The following is a 24,022-nucleotide window of genomic DNA, read 5'->3' as shown; positions in this document are numbered from 1 at the left end:
TTTAGAACGGAGTTGAGGAGGAACTTCTTCACTCAAAGGGTGGTGAATCTCTGGAATTCTCTGCCCGTTGAAGTGGTGGAGGCTACCTCACTAAATATATTTAAGACACGGGTAGATAGGTTTTTGGTAGGCAAGGGGATTAAGGGTTATGGGGAGAAAGCGGGAAAGTGGAACTGAGCCACCTTAGATCAGCCATGATCTTATTGAATGGCGGGGCAGGCTTGAGGAGCTAGATGGCCTACTCCTGCTCCTATTTCTTATGTCTCCTCCATCCTCATCTTCAACAAGTGTGAGGAGCTCATGGAGCTTCTTTGTTTCTGAGATTGAGACAATCTGATCAGCTGCCTCTGCTGCTTCCCTCTCTTCCACTGGACCACCAGACCAAACTGTCTCTGAAATTTCCCTTTTTCTAAGTATTGAACTCACATCTTTCTCCAATTCTTCTGCTATCTCCCATCAAACCCTCTCACTGCTCATCTTGTCCCTGAGACCTCTCTTCATCTCCCTTTACTCTCTAAACCACTGATAACCCAACTTCTCCACATTTTCTAATACTGTCAATGGTTCTGTCTCTTTTGATACTGTCCCTCTCATCTGTAACACACCTTCACTAGTGAATCTCCACTGCACCCCCTCCAGTGCAATCACCTCCTTATAATGTGGCAACCAGAATTGCACACAGTGCTCTCGCAGTGACCTCACCACGGTTCTATGCAACTCCAACATGACTTCCTTGTTTTTGTAATCTATACCTCAATTGATAAAGGCAAGTGTCCTGCATGCCTATTTCACCAGCCTACTAACATACACTTCTGCCTGAGAGATCTATGGACAATCACACCCTGGTCCCTTTGTTCCACAGAGCTTACCAGCGTCATGCCGATCATTGAATTTTTCCTTGTCAAATTACTCCTTCCAAAAAGTGGACCTCACCTCACACTCAATCTGCCACTTATCTGCCCATTTGATCATTCTGTCTATATCTTCCTGCAGCCGAAGACACACACTCTCACTGATTTTGATTTGATTTATTATTGTCACATGTTTCTTGCACGCTATAAGACAAAACATTCTGTTCACAGAGAAGGAAACGAGAGAGTGCAGAATGTAGTGTTTGTCATAGCTAGGGCTTAGAGAAAGAGCAACTTAATGCAAGGTAAGTCCATTCAAAAGTCAGACAGTAGCAGGGAAGAAGCTGTTCTTCAGTTAGTTGGTATCTGACCTCAGACTTTTGTATCTAATTCCTGAACGAAGGTGGAAGAGAGAATGTCCCGCTGCGTGGGGTCCTTAATTATGCTGGCTGCTTTGTCAAGGCAGCGGGAAGTGTAGCAGAGTCATTGATGGGAGAGTGGTTTGTATGATGGATTGGGCTCCATTCACGACCTTTTGTAGGTCTTTGGCAGATCACCTGGCCAATCTTTGTGTCATCCGCAAACTTATCAATCCTATCCCCCACATAGTCATCTATGTCATTTATATAAATGATAAATAATTGGGGTACGTCACTGGACCCTGGCCTCCAGTTATTAAAGCAGCTTTCTGTCATCACCCTCTGTCTCCTACAACTGAGCCTATGTTGAATCCACTTTGTCAAATTACCAAGTATCCCATGCCCACTATATTGAGGAATTATCCTGAGTGCAGGCCAATTTCTATCAACCAACATCACTAAAAACACATCAATGGACATTGTTTATGGGCTCTTGCTGTGTGTAAATTGGCTGCCACATTTCCTAAATTGCAACAGTGACTACACTTGAGAATGGCTGTAAAATGTTCTAGGACTTCCTGTGGATGTGTAAGATACTATGTAGATGCAAATAAGTGTAAGATTTATGTTATCTGATCCAATCATTACAATGGTCTATTACATTGATTCATCAATGATAAGTTAATCAAAATTCATCACTGAATAATCATCTGTTCATAACTGGCTTTTAATACAAAACCAATACAGACTTAATAAAGAGAAGCTACAGAATGTGGAAAGACTACAAGAAACCACATGATCAAATTGGCTTCCTTGACCTTGTTACCAGTAACAGTGAATAGAATATGAAAGTGATTGATGTTTTAAACTAAAATCTGATTACCCAGGGCTACCTATCGTTTCTTAAATAGAGATTACACTTCAAATGTATTTCATTGGCTGTAAAATGCTTTTGGAGATCCTGTGGTTCTGAAAGTTGCTATAGAAATGCAACTGCGGCCATACAATGCAAACAAGGGATCTGTAGCTGCCAGTTCTGGATTCCCAGCCTACACAGGCTGTTTATTTAGCCTTTCAAACTCAAATACTGGCCCCGTTCCTCCCCGCTCACCTCCAGTTTCTGAATCTGACTCACTGTGAATTTCCCTCCAACATCATCACTCCAGTATCGGCACTGCGCATGCTCCACATCACAATGTCCAGGACTGATTGACGGCAGCTCAGGACCAATAGGAAGAGGGGGCAGGGCTGGAGGACCGAGCAGGAGCGGCTGGTCCTCCAACCAGAGTGAATGAGGAGCGGGGCTGAGCCCGGATCTCCCTCATTGGCTGAAACTCTGCATCAAAGTAAAGCTTATTTATTAGTCACAAGTAGGCTTACATTAACACTGCAATGAAGTGACTGTAAAATTTCCCTAGACGCCACAGTCCAGCACCTGTTTGGGTCAATGCACCTAAATCAGTACATCTTTTAGACTGGGAGGGAACTGGAGGAAACCCACACAGACATGGGCAGAATGTACAAACTCCATGCAGACAGTGACCCAAGCTGGGAATAGAATCTGGGTCCTTGGCGCTGTGAGGCAGCAGTGCTGCCTTCATTGTGAAAGCTGGTTTGTGTCAAACTCCAGGAGAAAAACTGGACCTTTCTGTTTGTGGCTTTAAACAGATGGAGCCCTGTGGGTGTGGAACAAACACATCAACATTTGTCACTGAAATGAGACAGCGATTCACAGCAATTATAGGGCTGAGTTAAAGGAATAACCAAGCAGACAGGGATTGTCACCATTAAAACAATACACCCTTGTTTCAATAAATGAACCAACAGGAAGGTTAGGGCAGGTTTGGGATAAGGTTAATACTGTCATCATTCAGAACAACACAGACTATAAAGGAACAACTCACCTTAAAGAAAAATTCATGTGCTGTGAAGAGGAGGAATGCTGAATCAGGTCTGAAGATATTAAATAATGTTTCTTATAAAATCACTGCAGTGGAGAAAGAGGTCATTCAGCCCATTGAGTCTTACAGACTCTTATGTAGGCTGAACCCTAGCCCCATGTATTTACTGCATTAATTCCCCTAACCCATACACTAAGAGGTAATTTGCATGGCCAATCCACCAAATCTGCACATCTTTGGAATGTGGGAGGAAATTGGAGCACACTAGGCAAACCCACGCAGACACAGGGAGAACATGCAAACTCCACACAGAGAGCTGTGGGACAGTGGTTAGCGCTGCTACCTCAGAGTGCCAGGAATCCAGTTCAAATCCAGTCTTGGGTGACTGTTTGCATGTTCTCTCCGTATCTGCATGGGTTTCCTCTGATGCTGGGAAGGCAGTTAGGGATGGGCAAGTAGTTAGGAGTGCTGTCTCACAGCTCCAGAGACCCGGATTCGATTCCCGGCTTGGGTCACTGTGTGGAGTTTACAGGTTCTCCCTATATCTGTACAGATTTCCTCCAGTTTCCTCCCACAGCCCAAAGATGTGCGGGTTAGGTGGCTTGACCATGCTAAATTGCCCGGATGCATAAGTTAGAACATAAGAATATAAGAAATAGGAGCAGGAGTAGGCCAACTAGCCCTTCGAGCCTGCCCCGCCATTCAATAAGATCATGGCTGATCTGTCTTGGCTCAGCTCCACATTCCCACCCTCTCCCCATAACCCTTAATCCCCTCGCTTATCAAAAACCCATCAACCCGCGTCTTAAAAATATTTAGCGAGGTAGCCTCCACCACTTCAACGGGCAGAGAATTCCAGAGATTCACCACCCTTTGAGTAAAGAAGTTCCTCCTCAACTCCGTTCTAAACCGCCCCCCCCCCCCTTTATCTTGAGGCTGTGCCCCCTAGTCCTACTATCCTTTCTGAGCGGGAAGAGTCTCTCCACCTCTATCCTATCCATCCCATTCATCATCTTATATGTCTCAATGAGATCTCCCCTCATTCTTCTAAACTCTAACGAGTACAAGCCTAATTTATTCAGCCTCTCCTCATAGCTCAACCCCCTCAACTCCCGCATCAGCCTAGTAAACCTCCTCTGCACTCCCTCCAAGGCCAAAATATCCTTGCGTAAGTACGGCGCCCAAAACTGCACACAGTATTCCAGCTGCGGCCTCACCAATGCCCTATACAGCCGCAGCAAGACCTCCCTACTTTTATATTCAATCCCCCTCGCGATGAAGGCCAGCATCCCATTCGCCTTCCTGACCACCTGCTGCACCTGCAAGCTGGGTTTTTGCGACTCATGCACAAGGACCCCGAGGTCCCTCTGCACCGTCGCCTGCTGCAGTTTTTCTCCACGTAAGTAATAATCCTTCCTACCATTATTCCTACCAAAGTGGACCACCTCGCACTTGCCAACATTAAATTCCATTTGCCATTTCCTGGCCCATTCGCCCAGCCTATCTAGATCCTTCTGTAGACTCTCCCCACCCTCTGCACAATTTGCCTTTCCACCAATTTTGGTGTCATCAGCAAATTTCGACACCCTACACTCGGTTCCCTCCTCCAGATCATCTATATAAATGGTAAATAGCTGAGGCCCAAGCACCGACCCCTGGGGCACTCCACTAGTCACCATCCGCCAATCCGAATAGCACCCATTGACCCCCACTCTCTGCCTCCTATTTGACATGATGTGGGTATGCCGGCGTTGGACTGGCGTAAACACAGTAAAAAGTCTGACAACACCAGGTTTTAGTCCAACCTATTTATTTGATAATATACTCACAAGCTTTCGGGTTAGCCCCTTCGTCAGGTGAATGGAGAGTTCTGGCCTCAGACAGAGCATATAAAGCACAGACAGTTTAGAGATTACTGATTAGAATGCGAATCCTTACATCTAACCTGCTGTTCAAGACCTGAAGTGGCTGATAATGTGAGTGGAAGGAGCACTGATCACAGTTTAAAGAGATGTGTATTGTCTCCAGACAGTACAGTAAGTGAGGTTTTGCAAACCCAGGCAAGTCACGGGGGTTACAGATAGTGCGACATGAACCCAAGATCCCTGTTGAGACCGTCCTCATGTGTGCGGAACTTGGCTATCAGTCTCTGTTCAGCGACTCTGCGCTGTCGTGTGTCGTGAAGGCCGCCTTGGAGAATGCTTACCCGAAGGTCAGAGGCTGAATGCCCGTGACCACTGAAGTGTTCGCCAACAGGAAGGGAACAATCTTGCCTGGTGACTGTCGAGCGATGTTCATTCATCCGTTGTCATAGCGTCTGCATGGTCTCCCCAATGTACCATGCTTCGGGACATCCTTTCTTCCAACGTATCAGGTAGACAATGTTGGCCGAGTTGCAAGAGTATTTACCACGTACCTGGTGGACGGTATTCTCACGTGTGATGATGGTATCCATGTCGATGATCCGGCATGTCTTGCAGAGGTTGCTGTGGCAGGGTTGTGTGGTATTGTGGTCACTGTTCTCCTGAAGACTGGGTAGTTTGCTGCGAACAATGGTCTGTTTGAGATTGTGTGGTTGTCTGAAAGCAAGAAGTGGGGGTGTGGGGATAGCCCTGGCGAGATGTTCGTCTTCATCAATGATATGTTGAAGACTCCGGAGAAGATGTCGTAGCTTCTCCGCTCCGGGGAAGTACTGGACGACGAAGGGTACTCTGTCCACTGTGTCCTGTGTTTGCCTTCTGAGGAGATTGGTGCGGTTTTTCGCTGTGGCGCATCGGAACTGCCGATCTATGAGTCGAGCACCATATCCTGTTCTTATGAGGGCATCTTTCAGGGTCTGGAGGTGTCTGTCACGATCCTCCTCATCTGAGCAAATCCTGTGTATACGGAGGGCTTGTCCATAGGGAATGGCTTCTTTAACATGTTTAGGGTGGAAACTGGAGAAGTGGAGCATTGTGAGACAGCCCCTCACTGGTAACCAGACACTATTCAGTCCTGGATGTGATTAACAGCAGCAATAACAGCAGAATCCAACCCCTGCTGTCGCCTGTGAACTTGCTGGTGTTTCAGCAGGTTGTTTGACTGAGCGAATCCCTTCCCACACATGGAACAGTTGAACGGCCTTTCCCCAGTGTGAACTCGCTGGTGTTTCAGCAGATTCTGTTTACTTTTAAATCTCTTCTCACAATCAGGACATTCAAACGGTCTCTGATCAGTGTGAACAAGTTGGTGTGTAGTCAGGTGGGATGACTGAGTGAATCTCTTGCCGCACAGGAGGCAAGTGTAAGGTCTCTCTCCCGTGTGAACTCGCCGGTGTATCAGAAGGTCGGATGTGTCAATGAATTCCTGACAACACACAGGGCAGGTGAATGGCCTCTCCCCAGTGTGAACTCGATGGTGTCTCAGAAGGTGGGCTAATCGAGTGAATCCCTTCCCACAGAGAGAGCAGGTGAATGGCCTCTCCCCAGTGTGAGTGTGCTGGTGTTTCAGAAGATCCTTTTTGCTTTTAAATGTTTTCTCACATTCAGAACAATTGATAGGTCTCTGATCAGTGTGAACAAATCGGTGTTTCAGGAGCTGCGATGAACAAGTGAATCTCTTCCCACACACGGGGCAGATGAACGGCCTCTCCCCAGTGTGAGTGCGTTGATGAATCAGTAAATCCTTTCTGCTTTTAAAGTTCTTCTCACAGTCAGAACATTTAAATGGTCTCTGATCAGTGTGAACACTTTGGTGTGTCAGGAGGTGGGACGACTGAGTGAATCCCTTACCACAAATGTTGCAGATGAACGGCCTCTCCCCAGTGTGAGTGCGTTGGTGAATCAATAAATCCTTTCTGCTTTTAAAGCTCTTCTCACAGTCAGAACATTTAAATGGTCTCTGATCAGAGTGAACCTGGTGGTGAGTCCGGAGGTTTGATAAGGCATTAAATCCCTTCCCACATTGAAGACAGGTGAATGGCCTCTCACCAGTATGGACATGCTGGTGTGTGTACAGGCTGGATGCCTGAGTGAATCCTTTCCCACACACAGAGCAGGTGAATGGTCTCTCCCCAGTGTGAATACGTCGATGGGTTTCCAATTCAGATGGGTAATTGAATCCCATCCCACAGTCCGCACATTTCCACGGTTTCTCCATGATTATTGACAGGCTATCGGGCGTAGGCGGAATGCAGATTTGAACTCACTATTAGATCAGCTATGATGTTATTAAATGGTGGAACTGGCCTGTGGGGCCGAATGGCCTATTGCTGCTCCTTGTTCACATGGTGCAGGTGTCCTCATGTCTCTCCAGGTTATACAATCAGTTGAAACCAGGTTCACACAAAGAACACGAGTACGGTGTCTAGCTGATGTAAATGTGTTTTTTTTCACACTGTGTAACTGGTTAAAGATCTGCTCCAGCTGTGGAAAAATAACAGATGTCTGTGTCTCAGGGCTTTTCCAGTCACAATGATGTTGAATAATTTCCCAAAGACAAAATAGACAAACATTTCTCCTTCCACATTCATAGGCCTTTGATATTCAGATCCTGAAGAATTGTGTGACACTGTCAGATCCCAAGACGTTTGGTTTGAATCGCCCGTCTGCAGATATTCTGGAAAAGGAGTTTACATTGAATTACTTTGAATATACAAGACACAAATAAACCATTCAGTTTAATTCTTTATATATGACACAGCTTCTCCCGTCCCATATACCTCATCTCAGCCATTCAGTTGATTTTTCTATTTCTTTTTCTCTTGTGCGTTTCTCCCATTTCCTTTTGAAACAATCTCAGCACTTTCCTCAACTAATTTCTGTGGTAATTCTCAACCTGTGAGCGAACAAATTTGTCCTTATTGCCTTCCTGGATTTATTAGTAACTATCTAGTATTAATGAGTCTTTGTTTATTGATTGCTCCTCCTTTTAGATTCTGTCACAAATGGAAGCATTCTTTCCACATTTCCCCTGTCCAAGGCATTGATAATTTTAAAGACTTGTATCAGGTCACTGCTCTACAGGAAAAAACTTCAATCCATTTAATTTTTCCTGAAAGCTGTAATCTCTGTTTACAAAAACCATCACAACCAATGCAGAATATAAATTACAGAGAGACAAATATTTCTACTGGGGTTGAGTTTTCTGTGTAAATCGTCAACTTGTAACGGTATGTAAAAAGTTTTAAAAATCAGCCCACAATAGAAACGCTGAACAGACAATTCTCTTTCCTCCACTCCCAGTTTTCTCCCTCCCTCTCCTCTGTCTGGGTTCAGTTCTCCAGTTCTTGTCTGCAGACTGACAATAAAACCGATGGGTCTTATTGGGGGTGTTGGGGCCTCCGGCGGGTGTTTGTGAATCCTCCCAGGGTTTCCTTCCTTTCCAGAGATCAGAGTCCTCATTGATTTGAGGCCAAAGTGTAACCTCTTATTTACTGTCCCCTCCCCCATCCTCTGATGTGAACCATCTTCCAGTGTCTAAGCCAGGATGGGGCCGTTAACCTGGGCCTGTTGCCAGGAGGGAGGGAGGGAGGGAGAGAGGGAGAAGCCCCGAAGCTGCAAACCAGGGAGCTGACAATGATTCTGAAGGGTTTGCAGATCCACAAAGTGTTTCCAGACCCGCCCCAATATCCAGCGCCTCCCCCTCCGCTGCTGCAACGTTCGCTCCGCATTCACCGGGTTTCTTCAGAGTGTTGGTCTCCAGCCCCGCCCCTCATTCACTCCGATTGGTTGGAGGACCTGCCCCGCCCCCTCTTCCTATTGGTCCGGAGCTGCCGTCAATCAGCCCCCGGGCATTGTGATGTGGAGCATGCGCAGTGTCATTGCTGTCCTTGGCGCTGGTTTGTCCCGGAGAAGCGGAGTCAGCGTTAGGCGGTGGCTGGGCGGGTCTGGAAACACTTTGTGGATCCGCTTCAGAATCATTGTCAGCTCCCTGGTTTGCAGCTGCGGGGCCTCTCCCTCCCTCCCGGGAACAGGCCCAGGTTAACGGCGCCATCCTGGTTTGGGAGCTGGAGCATGCGCAGTGCCTGGAGACAGACGGTCAGGAGCTCGAGCGAGCGGGTTTTAAATGGAGATTTTTACAAAGACCGAGTGTGGTCCAGAGCCCGAAATAAAACCGGAAATATAAATGGAGTTGGTGGGTGGTTGCTGAGGCTTTATAAACACCCGGCGTTAACCAAAAACTCTCAATCTGCGAAGAAAATTCCTCGGGCCTTCCGAAGCTTCAGGCCCGAGTTCACATCCGCCATCTTTATCGGGAGCCAGGTACTGCAAAGCGCATGCGCGTCCGCCATCTTTATTCAGGTAAATTGGAACAGCGCATGCGCAGCCACGGTAGTTCTTGAGGATGAAACCAAATGAATAACCCACAGGGGACAAAAAATCAGAGATAGAGTTTGTTATTAAGTCAATCCATTGTTGTAAAATCGGAAGTTAGGATTATAGCCAACAACAACTTATATTCATAAAATACCATTAATATCAGGGTGGTTTGCACTGCTGCCTCACAGCTCCAGGAACTCTGGTTCGATTTCAGCCTTAGGTCACTGTCTGTGCAGAGTTTGCACGTTATCCCTGTGACTGCGTGGGTTTCACCTGGACATTCTGGTTTCCTCCCACCATCCAAAGATGTGATGCTTAGGGGGGATTGGCCATGTTACATTGCCCCTTTGTGTACAAAGATTTGATTTAATTTGATTGTCACATGTATTAACATACAGTGAAAATTATTGTTTCTTGCACGTTGTACAGGCCAAACCATTCATAGACAAGGACATGAGAGAGTGCAGAATATAGTCATGTTTAAGGTGTAGATCAACTTAATGCAAGGTAAGTCTGAAGCAGCAGGGAAGAAGCTGTTCTTGAGTTGGTCGGTACGTGACCTCAGACTTTTGTATCATTTTTCAAAGGGAGAAAGTGGTAAAGAGGATGTCCGGGGTGTGCGGGGTCCTTAATTATGTTGGCTGCTTTGCTGAGGCAGTGGGAAGTGTAGACAGAGTCAATGGATGGTTTGTGTGATGGATTGGGCTACATTCATGATCTTTTGTAGATCTTTCCAGTCTTGGGCAGAACAAGAGCCACACCAAGCTGTGATACAACCAGAAAGAATGCTTTCTATGGTGCATCTGTAAAAGATGTGCGTTGATGAGCTTTCTTAACTATAGTGTCGGCATGGGGAAATCAAGACAGGTTGTTGGTAATCAGGACACCTAAAAACTTGAAGTTCTCGACACTTTCTACTTCATTCCTGTTGATGTAAACAGGGGTATGTTCTCCTTTACGCTTTGCTTTAAGATGTGCGTGTAAGGGGGATTAGTGGGGTAAAAATGTGGGTTACAGGTACAGATCAGGGGTAAAATATTCAGAAAGTCGATGCAGACTTGATGGGCCAAATGATTTCCTTCTGCATTCTAGGAATTCTTTGAGAATTCATCCCTGCGCCCTGAAAGTCTGGTCACTAATGTTGGAGTGATTAAAATAGGGAATGTGCAGGAAGCCAGAATCGGAGCAATGTTAGAGGTGATTCCAGAGATAGGGGGGAAACTGGCATTGCAGTGATTTGTACAAATTAGTTGTAAGGATGCATGAAAAATATGCAACATTTCATTTGGATCTCATGGAATCCTACAGTGCAGAAGGAGGCCATTCAGTCCATCGAGTCTGCGCTGACCACAATCCCATGCAGGCCCTATCCCCATTACCCCATGCATTTACCTTAGCTAGACCCCCTGACACTAAGGAGTAATTTAGCATAGCCAATCCACCTAAAACACACATCTTTGGACTGTGGGAAGAAATTGGAGCATCCGAAGGAAACCCATGCAAACACAGGGAGAATATGTAACTTACACACACATAGTGATCCAAGCTGGGAATCAAACGCAGGTACCTGGTGCTGTGATGCAGCAGTGCTAACCACTGTGCTGCCTTTTCCCCAGGGAGGAGGGAGTACTGGGAGAGAGGTTTACTGTTTTTGGGAACAACAGCAGAAAAGATATTGTTTCAAAATTAGATTTATCTGATCAGAATTTCTGTGCTGGACTGACAGTAGTTTTGTAAACTCCTTTTGCAGGATATTTGAAGGGGAAGATTTACAGTCAGAAAAATGGAATCAAGATTTAACAGTCGCTCGATTCACCAGCACCTGAAGACTATCAGCCTTTGAACATGGAGTGCAGGAAAAAATTTCAATATCAATGTGACTGGAAAAGCACTAAGACATTCACACAACCGAGTGAGAGTTTTCCAGTGAACTGACTGTGGAAAGAGCTTTAACCAGTTACACAGCCTGAAAAAAGATCACACCATTCACAGCAATGTGAATCTGTGCATGTGTTCTTTGTGTGGACGAAGCTTCAACTAATCACCCGATATGGAGAGACATGATGATACTGACATCATGGAGAAACCGTGGATATGTGGGGACTGTGGGAAAGCATTCACTTGCCCATCCAAACTGGAAACTCATCGACGCAGCCACACTGGGGAGAGACCCTTCACCTGCCCTGTGTGTTGGAAGGAATTTACTCAATCATCCTGTCTAATATTACACCAGCGAGTTCACACTGGAGAGAGACCATAAACTTGCTCTGTTTGTGGCAAGGGATTCATCCAGATGTATAACCTGCAATTACACCGGAGAGTTCACACCGGGGAGAGGCCGTTCACCTGCTCCGTGTGTGGGAAGCGATTCATTAATTCATCCAACCTTGTGACACCGGCGAGTTCACACTGAGAAGAGGCCGTTCAGCTGCACTGACTGTGGAAAGAGCTTCAGACATTCATCCAGCCTCAAAGCACATCAGCGACTTCACACTGGGGAGAGACCATTCACCTGCTCAGAGTGTGGGAAGGGATTCACCACCTCCTCCCACCTGGTGACACACCAGCGACTTCATGAGTGAGTGCAGGGAGTGGATTCTGCTGTAGCTGCTGCTGTTAATCACATCCAGGAGTGAGCCACATTCATTCTGAAATTTGAGGTTTGTTTCTGCTGATGTTACTAATCCCTGTAGGTGGGCTGCAGCTTAATATTCTCGATCGAGAGCTGATTGCGTTTTGGGGGTTGCAGTTTCTCTTTAAGAACTGCTATCTGTGATCTTTCCCCATCATTCAGGAACTCTCATCACATTCTTTACAGTACAGAAAGAGCCATTCAGCCCATCAAGTCTGCACTGGCTCACTGAAAGAACAAAGAACCATATCAGCCCGGGAAACAGGCCCTTCGGCCTGAGCCCGCGCCGCCATCTCAACACCACCAGTCCCCCTACTCCACCCATGACCCCTGTCTAATGTTTTATGGCCATCCAGATTGGCAGGAATAAATTGTCCCTAAATCAGATTCCCTCAATCAGCCTAACAGCAGGTCTTTGGGAGGAAACCGGAGCACCCGGAGAAAACCCACACAAGCACGGGGAGAGTGCGCAAACTCCCACAGACACCGGCCCAAATCCATGTGTCTGCACAGCAATCAGCGATAGTCACTGAGCTGTCGTCTTGCCCAGTATCTGGTCCAGTTTAGACACACGACATGAAGATAAGAAATAGGAGCAGGAGTAGGCCATCTGGCCCTTCGAGCCTGCCCCGCCATTCAGTAAGATCATGGCTGATCTGTCGTGGCTCAGTTCCACATTCCCGCCCTCTCCCCATAACCCTTAATCCCCTCGCTTATCAAAAAGCACTAGGCCAATCTCGAACAACCAAGAGCAGCCACAGTACGACCCATCGCATGTACGCCCCTCGTTGGACACGAGGTGGACCGACTTAAAACCTGTGAATGAAAAGAGTCTAATTCCGCCCCCCTGCCATAACCCCTGTAACCTTGCACATTCTTTCTTTTCAGATAATCCAATTCTCTTTTGAGTATCTTGATCAAACTTGCCTCCACTGCCCTCACAGGAAGTTTATTCCAGATTCCAACCACCCTCTCGGTGAAAATAATTTTTCTCACATCACTTTGACTCTGTTTTCCCCATTAACGTAGGTCTGTGTCCTCTGGTTCTTGATGTTCTCTTGGTGGGAATATTTTCTCACTATTTCACCTGCCCAACTCCTCAGGATCTTGAATACCTCGATCAATCTCCTCTCGACCATCTTCATTCAGACAATTTACGTTTATTTCTTCTGATAATAATCTCTGTATCTGGGCGGGAGTTTCATATCCTGATGTCTGTTAAATAAATCAGCTTTGTTTCAAACACATGGTGTGTCAAACTCTTGATTTCTCCAGGATAAGAGATTAATTGATGTCCCATTCTTTTCTCCTTTCTAACTCTAGATTATTTCAGACTTTCAGTTACACTCATTTTTTTAACATTTGATTTGTTATTGTGACATGTATTAGCATACAGTGAAAAGTATTGTTTCCTATCATGGACAAGTCCCAGCTCCCTATACCTTTCAGAGTATCTGTCCAAGCCTTGAGATCCAGGGAACTTTTCAGTATTTAAAAACAAAACATACTGGAAATTATAATCCATACTTTTTCAAATGTCAGTTGATTGTGTCTCAGATTATTAGCTTTTCCTTACTGCTGATGTTAAGCTGATTGTTCTGTAATTGCTGTGTTTTTGAATAGGGATGTAACATTTACAATCTCTCACAACCCTTTGTCACCATTACTCTGTAAGGAAGATTGGAAAGTTGTGGCCAGAACTGCACAAGCTCCATGTGAAGGACAGTGTGTGTGTCGGAGTGAAGCAATCCCTCAATGTCAGACTGGAGTGTCAGCCTAGATAATGTGCTCAGCTTGATGAGTATTTAGAGGGAAAATTGGTCCTCTTAGGGACAAGAGTGGAGAGTTGTGTATTGAGTCGGAGGGAATGGGGGAGCTCCTGAATGAATACTTTGCGTCGGTATTCACGAAGGAGAGGGGTTCGGAATCGTGCGGTCTCTTGGAGGGAGTGGAGGTTCAGTTGCAGGATATAGTTATTACGAGAGAGGAAGTGCTAGGGCTTTTAGGTAGCGTAAGGACGGATAAAGCTCCGGGGCCTGATGGTATTTATCCCAGGCTGCTTAGGGAGGCGAAAGATGAAATTGCTGGGCCTCTGGCGCACATCTTTGTCTCTTCTTTGGACACAGGTGAGGTCCCAGAAGACTGGAGGGTAGCAAATGTGGTCCCGTTGTTCAAAAAAGGTAGTAGGGATAACCCTGGGAATTATAGGCCGGTGAGTTTGACGTCGGTGGTAGGGAAATTAATGGAAAAAATACTTAGGGGTAGGATGTATGAGCATTTGGAGCGTTGCGATCTGATTAGGGATACGCAACATGGCTTTGTTAGAGGGAGGTCTTGCCTTACGAATCTGGTGGAATTCTTTGAGGAGGTGACAAAAACGGTTGACGATGGGAGAGCCGTTGATGTCATCTATATGGATTTCAGTAAGGCGTTTGACAAAGTCCCTCACGGTAGGCTGGTAGAAAAGGTTAAGGCGCATGGGATACGAGGCCAGGTAGCTTGGTGGATTGAGAACTGGCTGGGAAATAGGAGACAGAGGGTAGTTGTGGAGGGTACCTTGTCGGGCTGGAGGCCAGTGACCAGTGGTGTGCCGCAGGGCTCGGTACTGGGACCTCTCCTCTTTGTAGTCTACATAAATGACTTAGAAGAGGGCATAGGTGGTGTGATCAGCAAGTTTGCTGATGACACCAAGATGGCAGGGTTGGCGGGTACGGAACTGGATTGTCAGATGATACAACAGGATATAGATAGGTTGGTGCAGTGGGCAGATAGGTGGCAGATGGCATTTAATCCTGACAAATGCGAGGTGATGCATTTTGGACGGAATAATGCAGAGAGGAGCTATGTGATAAAAGGTAGGCCGATTAGGAGTATAGACGTACAGAGGGACCTGGGAGTGCAGGTTCACAAATCCATGAAGGTTGCGTCACAAGTGGAGAACGTTGTTAGGAAGGCTTATGGGATGTTAGCCTTTATAGGAAGGGGCTTAGAGTATAAAAGCTGCCGTCTAATGCTTCAGTTATACAGAACATTGGTTAGACCGCATTTGGAGTACTGCGTCCAGTTCTGGTCACCTTATTACCGGAAGGACGTGGAGTCTCTGGAAAGGGTGCAGAGGAGGTTTACCAGGATGTTGCCTGGCATGGGGGGACTGGGTTATGAGGAGAGATTGAAGAGACTGGGGCTATTCTCCTTGGAAAGACGGAGATTGAGAGGGGACATGATAGAGGTATATAAGATACTGAAGGGAATAGATAGAGTTAATAGTGAGAGACTGCTCCCTAGACTGGGTACGAACACGAGAGGTCATCACTTAAGGGTGAGGGGGGGGAGGTATAATTTGGAGGTAAGAGGAAGGTTCTTTACGCAGAGAGTTGTGGGGGTCTGGAATGCGCTACCGAGTAGGGTGGTGGAGGCAGGAACGTTGGACTCGTTTAAGATGCAGTTAGATAGGCACATGAGTGAAACAAGAATGGAGGGATATGGTAGGGGCTATTAAATAGGGTTAAACCTCGGGAGACACCGGAAGGGCAGGCTGTATGATTAATATTTTTTGTCTTTATTCCACAGGTGGAGGTCCACCTCGTGTCAAGCGAGGGGCATGCACACGGCGGGTCGTGCGTGGGCTGCTCTTGGAAGTCCAGGAGTGGCCTAGTACTTCATGTCGGTGTGTGTGCTTGATCCTGGACCGATAGACGGGCGCCACAACAGCTCAGTGACTAGCACTGCTAGCTGTGCAGATACATGGATTTGGGCCTGTGTCTGTGGGAGTTTGTGCATTCTCCCTGTGGTTGCGTGGGTTTCCTCCGGGCGCTCCGGTTTCCTCCCACACCCCAAAGATGTGCTCTTAGGCTAATCGGTTTCCACCAAATTGACACTATTTCTTCCCTGAATCTGACTGAGTAGGGTCCCATTCGTAGACATGCAGGGTAAAATAGGTGTAGGGTGATGCGGCGGCACGGGCTCGTTGGGCCGAAGGGCCTGTTTCCCGTGCTGGGTTGTTCTTTGTTCTTATTTCCTGTTATTGATGTGGATCATTCAGAAACAATGGACGCTGATGATGTCATCCAGTTCTGCTGCGATGATGTCATAGAGACTATTACATCACAGCGGAGCCTTAGTGATGAAAAGAGTTTTGTTCCAGATGGGAGGTGATGGCCCAGTGCTATTATCTCTAGCCTCAGCTAATGTTCTGGGGACTGGGTTCAAATCCCACCATACCAAGTGGTGTAATTTGAACAAAGAACAAGAAAAAAGAAAATTACAGCACAGGAACAGGCCCTTTGGCCCTCCAAGCCTGTACTGACCATGCTGCCTGTCTGAACTAAAAACCCCTTTGTGGACCATATCCCTCTCTTCCCATCTTATTCATGCATTTGTCCAGGCGCCCCTTAAGTCACTGTCATATCTGCTTCCACTAACTCCCGGCATTGAGTTCCAGGCATCTACTACCCACTGTTTAAAAAAAAACTTGCCTCGTACATCTAATTCAATAAAAATAATTGAATTCAATAAAAAAAATCAGAATTAAGAATCTACTGCTGACCATGAAACCATTGTCAATTGTCAGAAAAAAAAACATTTGGTTCAGTAACGTAAAAAGTAAAGTTTGTTTATTAGTCACAAGTAGGCTTACGTTAACAGTGCAGTGAAGTCACTGTGAAATTCCCCTGGCCGCCACACTCCAGCATTTGTTTGAGTCAATGCACCTCACCAGCATGTCTTTCAGACTGAGAGGAAACTGGACTACCTGAGGAAACCCACGCAGAGTACATGCAAACTCCACACAGACAGTGACCCATGCCAGGAATTGAACCCAGGTCCCTGGCGCTGTGAGGCAACAGTGCTAACCACTGTGACACCCCATGAATGTCCTTTCGGGGGAAAAAAATCTGCTGTCCTTACCTATCTGGCCTACATGTGACTCTGGAGCCATAGTAATGTGATCGACTGTCAACTCCCCTCTGAAATGGCCTAGTAAGCTGCTCAGTTCAATGGTTACTAGGGATGGCAATAAATGCTGGCTGTGCAGTGACGCCCATGTCCCATGAATGCATAAAACATCCTCACAGTTTAAATTCACACAGCCATTCCGTCTCCTTTTCTAATTATCACCCACTTCACCAGTTTAAAAAAAATCAGAATGTACGCACAGAAAATATTTTAATTTCTCAGATTTTCTTGACATATCAGTAGAAATGGACGTCAATGAACATAATTCATTCCTGGATGTGATTTATAGTAAAATCCAGTCACTGGTTATTTGTGAACTCGCTGGTGACTCATCAGGGTGGATGAGCGAGTGAATCTCTTCCCACACACGAAGCAGATGAATGGTCTCTCCCCAGTGTGAATTCGCTGGTGTCTCTGCAGGGTGGCTGACTGAGTAAATCCTTTCTCACACTGCAAACAAACGAATGGCTTCTCCCCAGTGTGAACCCGCTGGTGTGCAGTCAGTTGACATAATTGTCTAAACCCAGTCCCGCAGTGAGAGCACCTGAACGGTCTCTCGTCAGTGTGAACAAGCTGATGGCGCATCAGGTCCGCAGAACCTTTGTAGCATTTCTCACAGTCAGCACATTTGAAAGGTCTCTCGTCAGTGTGAACTTGCTGGTGTTTCAGCAGAGTGGACGAATCACTGAATCCCTTCCCACATTTGGAGCAGGTGAATGTTCTCTCCCCTGTGTGAACTCGATGATGTTGTAGAAGCCCTGATGATCGAGTGAATCTCTTCCCACATTTGAAACAGATGAATGGCTTCTCCCCAGTGTGAATTCGCTGATGTGCAGCGAGTTCAGATGATTGTCTGAACCCTGTCTCGCAGTGAGAGCATCTGAAGGGTCTTTCATCAGTGTGAACAAGCTGATGTCGGATTAGGTTCAGAGAACTTTTATAGCACTTCCCACAGTTCGGGCATTTGAATGGTCTCTCATCAGTGTGAACTTGCTGATGTTTCAGCAGAGTGGATGAATCAGTAAATCCCTTCCCACACTTGGAGCAGGTGAACGGCCTCTCCCCGGTGTGAACTCGGTGGTGTTGTTGCAGCCCAGATGATCGAGTGAATCCCTTCCCACACTCGGGGCAGATGAATGGCTTCTGCCCATTATGAACATGCTGGTGCCTCAACAGGTTGGATGACCAAGTGAACCCCTTCCCACACTCAGGGCAGGTGAACGGCCTCTCCCCAGTGTGACAGGGCTGATGAGTTTCCAGCTCAGACGGGGATCTGAATCCCTGCTCACAGTCCCCAGACTTCCACGGTTTATCTACACTGTGAACATTGCTGTTTTCTTGCATGGTAAAAACCCAATGATATTCAGATCCTGATGTGATGTTTGGTTTCAGTTTCCCTGACTGCAAATCTTCCCCTTCTAATGCCCTGTGAAATTGATTTAAAACACAAAAAATGGAGTGAGAGAGAACTCACAAAAAACAGAAAGGCAGGTTGTGAAATTAAGCTGGTTTTAGCACCAATTTCCCACCCCTCCCCGAATCCTTTGATTCCCTGAAAGATCTCTCCAGCTCTGGGCTAGAATTTTCCTCCATTTTAATCCTGGGAAAACTATTGTTATTGTCTCCACTCTCTGCTACAAATTCTACCCATTGGACTCCATCCCCTTCCTCGGAAATTGTCTGAGACTGAGCCAGACTGTTCACAACCACAGCAAAATATTTCACCCAACCTGAGAATCTGACCACAAATCCGTATCATTACCACGACCCATTCCACCTCAGTAACATCACCCAACTCCAGTCTACTCTGTTCATCTGCTGCTAAAACTGTCACTCATTCCTTTGTTTCGATTTGATTTATTATTGTCACATGTATTAGTATACAGTGAAAAGTATTGTTTCCTGCATGCTATACAGACAAAGCATACCATTCATAGAGAAGGAAAGGAGATTGTAGTGCTAGAGTCATAGCTAGGGTTTAGAGAAAGATCAACTTAATGCAACGTTGGTCCATTCAAAAGTCTGACAGCAGCAGGGAAGAAGCTATCCTTGAGTCGGTTGGGATGTGACCTCAGATTTTTGTATCTTTTTCCCGACGGAAGAAAGTGGAAGAGAGAATATCCGAGGTGCTTGGAGTCTTTAATTATGCTGGCTGCTTTAGCAAGGCAACAGGAAGTGTAGACAGGGTCAATGGATGGCAGGCTGGTTTGTGTGATGGATTGGGCTACATTCACAACCTTCTGTAGTTCTTTGCAGTCTTAGGCAGAGCAGGAGCCATACCAAGCTGATGCAAATGCTTTCTATGGTGCATCTGTAAAAGTTGGTGAAAGTCACAGCTAACATGCCAAATTTCATAGTCATACAGGTTTACAGCATGGAAACAGGCCCTTCGGCCCAACTTGCCATACTGCCATTTTTTAAACACCTAAGCTCGTTCCAATTGCTTGCATTTGGCCCCTATCCCTCTATACCCATCTTACCCATGTAACTGTCTAAACTTATTTTAAAAGCCAAAATTGTACCCACCTCTACTACTATGTCTGGCAGCTTGTCCCAGACACTCACCACCCTCTGTGTGAAATAATTACCCCTCTGGATCCTTTTGTATCTCTCCCCTCTCACCTTAAACCGATACCCTCTAGTTTTAGACTCCCCTACCTTTGGGAAAAGATATTGACTATCGAGCTGATCTATGCTTCTTGTTGTTTTATAGACCTCTATAAGATCACCCCTCAGCCTCTAACGCGCCAGATAAAAAAAAGTCCCAGTCTGTCCAGCCTCTCTTTATAACTCAAACCATCAAGTCCCGGTAGCATCCTAGTAAATCTCTTCTGCACTCTTTCTAGTTTAATAATATCCTTTCTATAATAGGGTGACCAGAACTGAACACAGTATTCCAAGTGGCCTTACCAATGTCTTATACAATTTCAACAACTCCTGTATTCAATATGCTGACCAATGAAACCAAGCATGCTGAATGCCTTCTTCACTCTCTGGCCACCTGTGACTCCACTCTCAATGAGCTATGAACCTGTACTCCTAGATCTCTTTGTCCTGTAACTCTCTCCAGTGGCCTACCATTAACTGGGTAAGTCCTGTCCCGGTTCAATCTCCCAAAATGCAACACCTTGCAGTTATCTGAATTAAACTCTATCTGTCATTCATCGGCTCACTGGCCCAATTGATCAAGATCCTGTTGCAATCCAAGATAACCTTCTTCCCTGTCTACTACGCCACCAATCTTGGTGTCATCTGCAAACTTACAAACCATGCCTCCTATATTCTCATCCAAATCATTAATATAAATGACAGATAACAGTGGACACAGCACCGATCCCTGAGACACTCTGCTGGTCACCGGTCTCCAGTTTGAAAAACAACCCTCTCCAACCACCATCTGGCTTCTGTCACCAAGTCAATTTTGTATGCATTTAGCTACCTCACCCTGGATCCTATGAGATTTTCCATAGTCTTCTGAGAAAGTAGAGGCATTGGTGGGCTTTCTTAACTACAGTGTTGGCTTGGGGGGACCAGGACAAGTTGTTAATTATTTGGACTCCTAAAAACTTGAAATGTTCAACCATTTCTATTTCTTCCCCGTTGTTGTAGACAGGGCATGTTCTCCACTATGTTTCCTTTAGTCAATGACAATTTCCTTAATTTTGTTTACTTTAAGGGAGAGATTATTGTTGCCGCACCAGTTCACCAGATTCTCTGTCTCATTCCTGTACTCTGTCTCATCATTGCTGGAGATCCAACCCACTACGGTGGTGTCACCAGCAAACTTGAAAATCGAGTTGGAGGGAAATTTGGCCACACAGTCATATGTGTATAACGTGTATAGTAAGGGCTGAGAACATAACCTTGTGGAGCATCGGTTTTGAGGATGATCGAGGAGGAGGTGTAGTTGCCTATCCTTATTGATTGTGGTCTGTGGGTTAGAAAGTTCAGCATCCAGTCGCAGAGGGAGGAACCGAGCCCAGGCCATGCAGTTTGGAGATGAGTTTTGTGGGAATAATGATGTTGAAGGCTGAGCTGTAGTCAATAAATAGGAGTCTGACATATCTGTCTTTGTAATCTAGATGTTCCAGGGTTGAGTGCAGGGCCAGGGAATTAGTGTCTGCTGTGGACTTGTTGAGGCAGTACGTGAACTGTATTGGATCCAGGCAGTCTGAGAGGCTGGAATTGATTCGTGCCATGACTAACCTTTTGAAGCACTTCATAAAGATGGATGTTAGACCCATCAGACGATAGTCATTAAGGCACACTGCTTGGCTTTTCTTTGGTACTGGGATGATGGTCGCCATCTTGAAGCAGGCAGACCTCAGATTGTTGTGAAGAGATGTTGATGATGTCTGTGAATACCCCCTCCAGCTGGTCCATGCAGGATCTGAGTGCTTGTTAGCATTAGACTTAATAATTCTAACACACCCCTGGCCTGTCTTCCTCACTCAACCTGTCCATTAACTTCAGGTCATCACAATTCTGCTGCCCACGTGTTTACTCATTCCAAATCTTGTTCACCCATCACCCCTGTGCTACAAAGGCTCCTGTTTACGAATCAACATTTTAAATTACTCATCCTTGTTCTCAAATCCCTCCATGGTTTTGCCCCTCCCTACCTCTGTAATCTCCTCTTGGCTCACAACCCTCCAGTATCTCTGCATTCCTTTCATTCCAGCTTCCTCAACATTCACAGTTTTAAACACTCTATCTCACGTATACGCACTCCCAGTTACCAAGGCCACAATCTTTCGAATTTCCCCTTAAACTGCTCCCCCTCTATATCATCCTACCCGCCTCTTTAAGATACTCATTAAAATTACCTCTTTAACCAAGCCTTTAACCATCCACCCTCATGTCTGCTCACATGACTCTGTGTCAAATGTTGCTTTATAACACATCTGAGAAACACCTCAGAATGTTTCAGTACATGTAAGATGCTGTATAAATACATATTGTAATTATTGATTCAGAGATCATAGAATCATAGAACCCTACAGTGCAGAAAGAGGCTATTCGGCCCATTGAGTCTGCACCGACCACAATCCCACCCAGGGCCTACCCCCACATATTTTACCCATTAATCCCTCTAACCTATGCATCTGAGGACGCTAAGGCAATTTTTTTACCATGGCCAATCAACCTAACCCGCACATCTTTGGACTGTGGGAGGAAATTAGAGCACCCAGATGAAACCCACGCAGACACAAGTAGAATGTGCAAACTCCACACACACAGCGACCCGCGCCGGGAATCGAATCTGGGTCCCGGGAGCAGCAGTGCTAACCACTGTGCTACCATGCCACAGAGATGTATGCAGAGATGTAACACCGTCCCTTCATCATCACTGGGTGAATAGCTTGTAACTCCTGACCTAACGGGGAGCACCTCCACGACATGGACTGCAATTGATCACAATTTTCTCCACAGGTAATTGGGATGGGAAATATTTTCTGTTGGTTTTGTTAGTGAAAAGACAGAGTAGTGGGATGAATCTCTGGAATTCTCTACCCGTTGAAGTGGTGGAGGCTGCCTCACTAAATATTTTCAAGAAGCGGGTTGATGGGTTTTTGATAAGAGAGGGGATTAAGGGTTATGGGGAGAGGGCCGGAAAGTGGAACTGAGCCACGACAGATCAGCCATGATCTTATTGAATGGCGGGGCAGGCTCGAAGGGCCAGATGGCCTACTCCTGCTCCTATTTCTTATGTTCTTATGAACTGATTTCCCTTGTAGAGAACCAGCACATGCATGACGGGTTAGTCATTTTCTGTAGTGTAATAATTCAATGTTTCTGTGCCTTAATGGAAAAGAGACCGATTCTGGAGGCCAGGAACTAACTTCTGGAATCAATGCCCATTGCCTCTTATAGAGGTGGTGTTGCACATGCGCCCTGTTGCTTATTGCCCCCTATAAAGATGGCCACCGCCCTGCTGTCCATTGCCTCCAATAAATATGGCGGCCACGCTGCCCATTGTTCTCTAAAGATGGAGGCTACAAAATCGGTCAAGCAGGGCCTCGGGCGTCTTATTTGTGGTTTGAAGCTCATATCCGATGTTTATGAAAGCTTTGCTTCCTACACCGGGTGTTATGAGTCCTCCCTTTTGATCCTCAGGCTCCACTTAATCTCACTCACCGCTATCTCCAGTTTCTGCTCTCCCTGCTGCTCCAACACCATCCCATCCGATCACGGCCTACACTGCACTGCGCATGCTCCAGCCAGAGCGGCACTGAGCCTGCGCAATGATCGCCTGTATTCAAGATAGGGTGTAGTCACTCTCTCGGTGCACGCTGGGTAATAGCACCGCCATTGCCACTTGATATTATCAAATATAAATACATCTTCCCTGGTCCATGATCAAAATGACTGGCCGAGAATGGCTTACTCCTGCTCCTATTTTCTATGAAAATATATTTAAACAGGCTTATTTTAAATTAGTTAACACCTTCCTCGAAATAGTGTGCATAGTGTAATTACCACAATCATTTATCAGTCTGGAAATTTAAACCTGCTGTTTCACTTTCAGTCAGGAGCAGGTCGTAGTTTTACACTAATCTTTGATTTGACAGCCTTCACGTTTGTTCAAAAGCCGGAATTGTTGCAAACTCTCTGCAGCTGTGACAGTATCTGTAAAAACAGAAACAGAGTCAATGTTTCCAGTCCAATATGACTCTTCTTCAGTTCCAAAACATTAGCTCTGTTTCTGCAGAAGTGCTGCCAGACCTGCTGAGTTTTTCTAGCTTTGTTTTTATTTCAGATTTCCAGCATATGTAGTATTTTGATTTTCTTTCACAATTATTCATCCTGACTCTAAATATAGTTTTAAAAGAGCCTTCTGTTCCATGTCTAGGAGCTCTGGACAATGGAAGAGAGCAGCTGGGACATATTTCTGACACACCTCAGGATTAACCCACTTTGCTGTCAGAGAGATGAGAAAGACCAAAGTGTTGTTTGTCCCTCTCAGTGTGACCCTACAGCAGGAACAGACTGAAGTTCTGTTCCTGCTGTATGATCCTCCCCCATA

The 24,022-nt window shown here is 45.9% G+C and overlaps 2 protein-coding genes across 4 annotated transcripts; both read right to left on the bottom strand.

Annotated features, from left to right (window-relative positions):
- Positions 1-5,406: 5,406 nt before the first annotated feature.
- On the bottom strand, positions 5,407-8,542 carry LOC145362504 (uncharacterized). Its single transcript, XM_080218524.1, has 2 exons — positions 7,811-8,542; positions 5,407-7,707 (listed from the first exon to the last, which is right to left on the bottom strand). The coding sequence occupies exon 2, from the start codon at positions 7,246-7,248 to the stop codon at positions 6,100-6,102; it is 1,149 nt and encodes a 382-aa protein (XP_080074650.1). The 5' UTR covers positions 7,249-7,707; positions 7,811-8,542; the 3' UTR covers positions 5,407-6,099.
- Positions 8,543-17,169: 8,627 nt separating this feature from the next.
- Positions 17,170-23,569, bottom strand: LOC145362509 (uncharacterized). 3 transcript variants are annotated; one of them, XM_080218530.1, is made up of 2 exons: positions 23,476-23,569; positions 17,170-18,421 (listed from the first exon to the last, which is right to left on the bottom strand). In XM_080218530.1, the coding sequence occupies exon 2, from the start codon at positions 18,337-18,339 to the stop codon at positions 17,302-17,304; it is 1,038 nt and encodes a 345-aa protein (XP_080074656.1). In that variant the 5' UTR covers positions 18,340-18,421; positions 23,476-23,569; the 3' UTR covers positions 17,170-17,301. The 3 variants fall into 3 exon arrangements, with proteins under 3 accessions (XP_080074656.1, XP_080074655.1, XP_080074654.1); XM_080218529.1 differs by lacking the exon at positions 23,476-23,569 and adding an exon at positions 23,134-23,195; XM_080218528.1 differs by lacking the exon at positions 23,476-23,569 and adding an exon at positions 23,134-23,187 and having other exon boundaries at positions 17,170-19,306.
- Between the last annotated feature and the right edge of the window lie 453 nt (positions 23,570-24,022).

This window comes from Carcharhinus amblyrhynchos, unplaced genomic scaffold (assembly GCF_965287045.1).
Source record: "Carcharhinus amblyrhynchos unplaced genomic scaffold, sCarAmb.v2.hapA scaffold_38, whole genome shotgun sequence".
Taxonomy (NCBI): Eukaryota; Metazoa; Chordata; class Chondrichthyes; order Carcharhiniformes; family Carcharhinidae; genus Carcharhinus; species Carcharhinus amblyrhynchos.
This window is presented reverse-complemented; position numbering and strand designations above follow the sequence as displayed.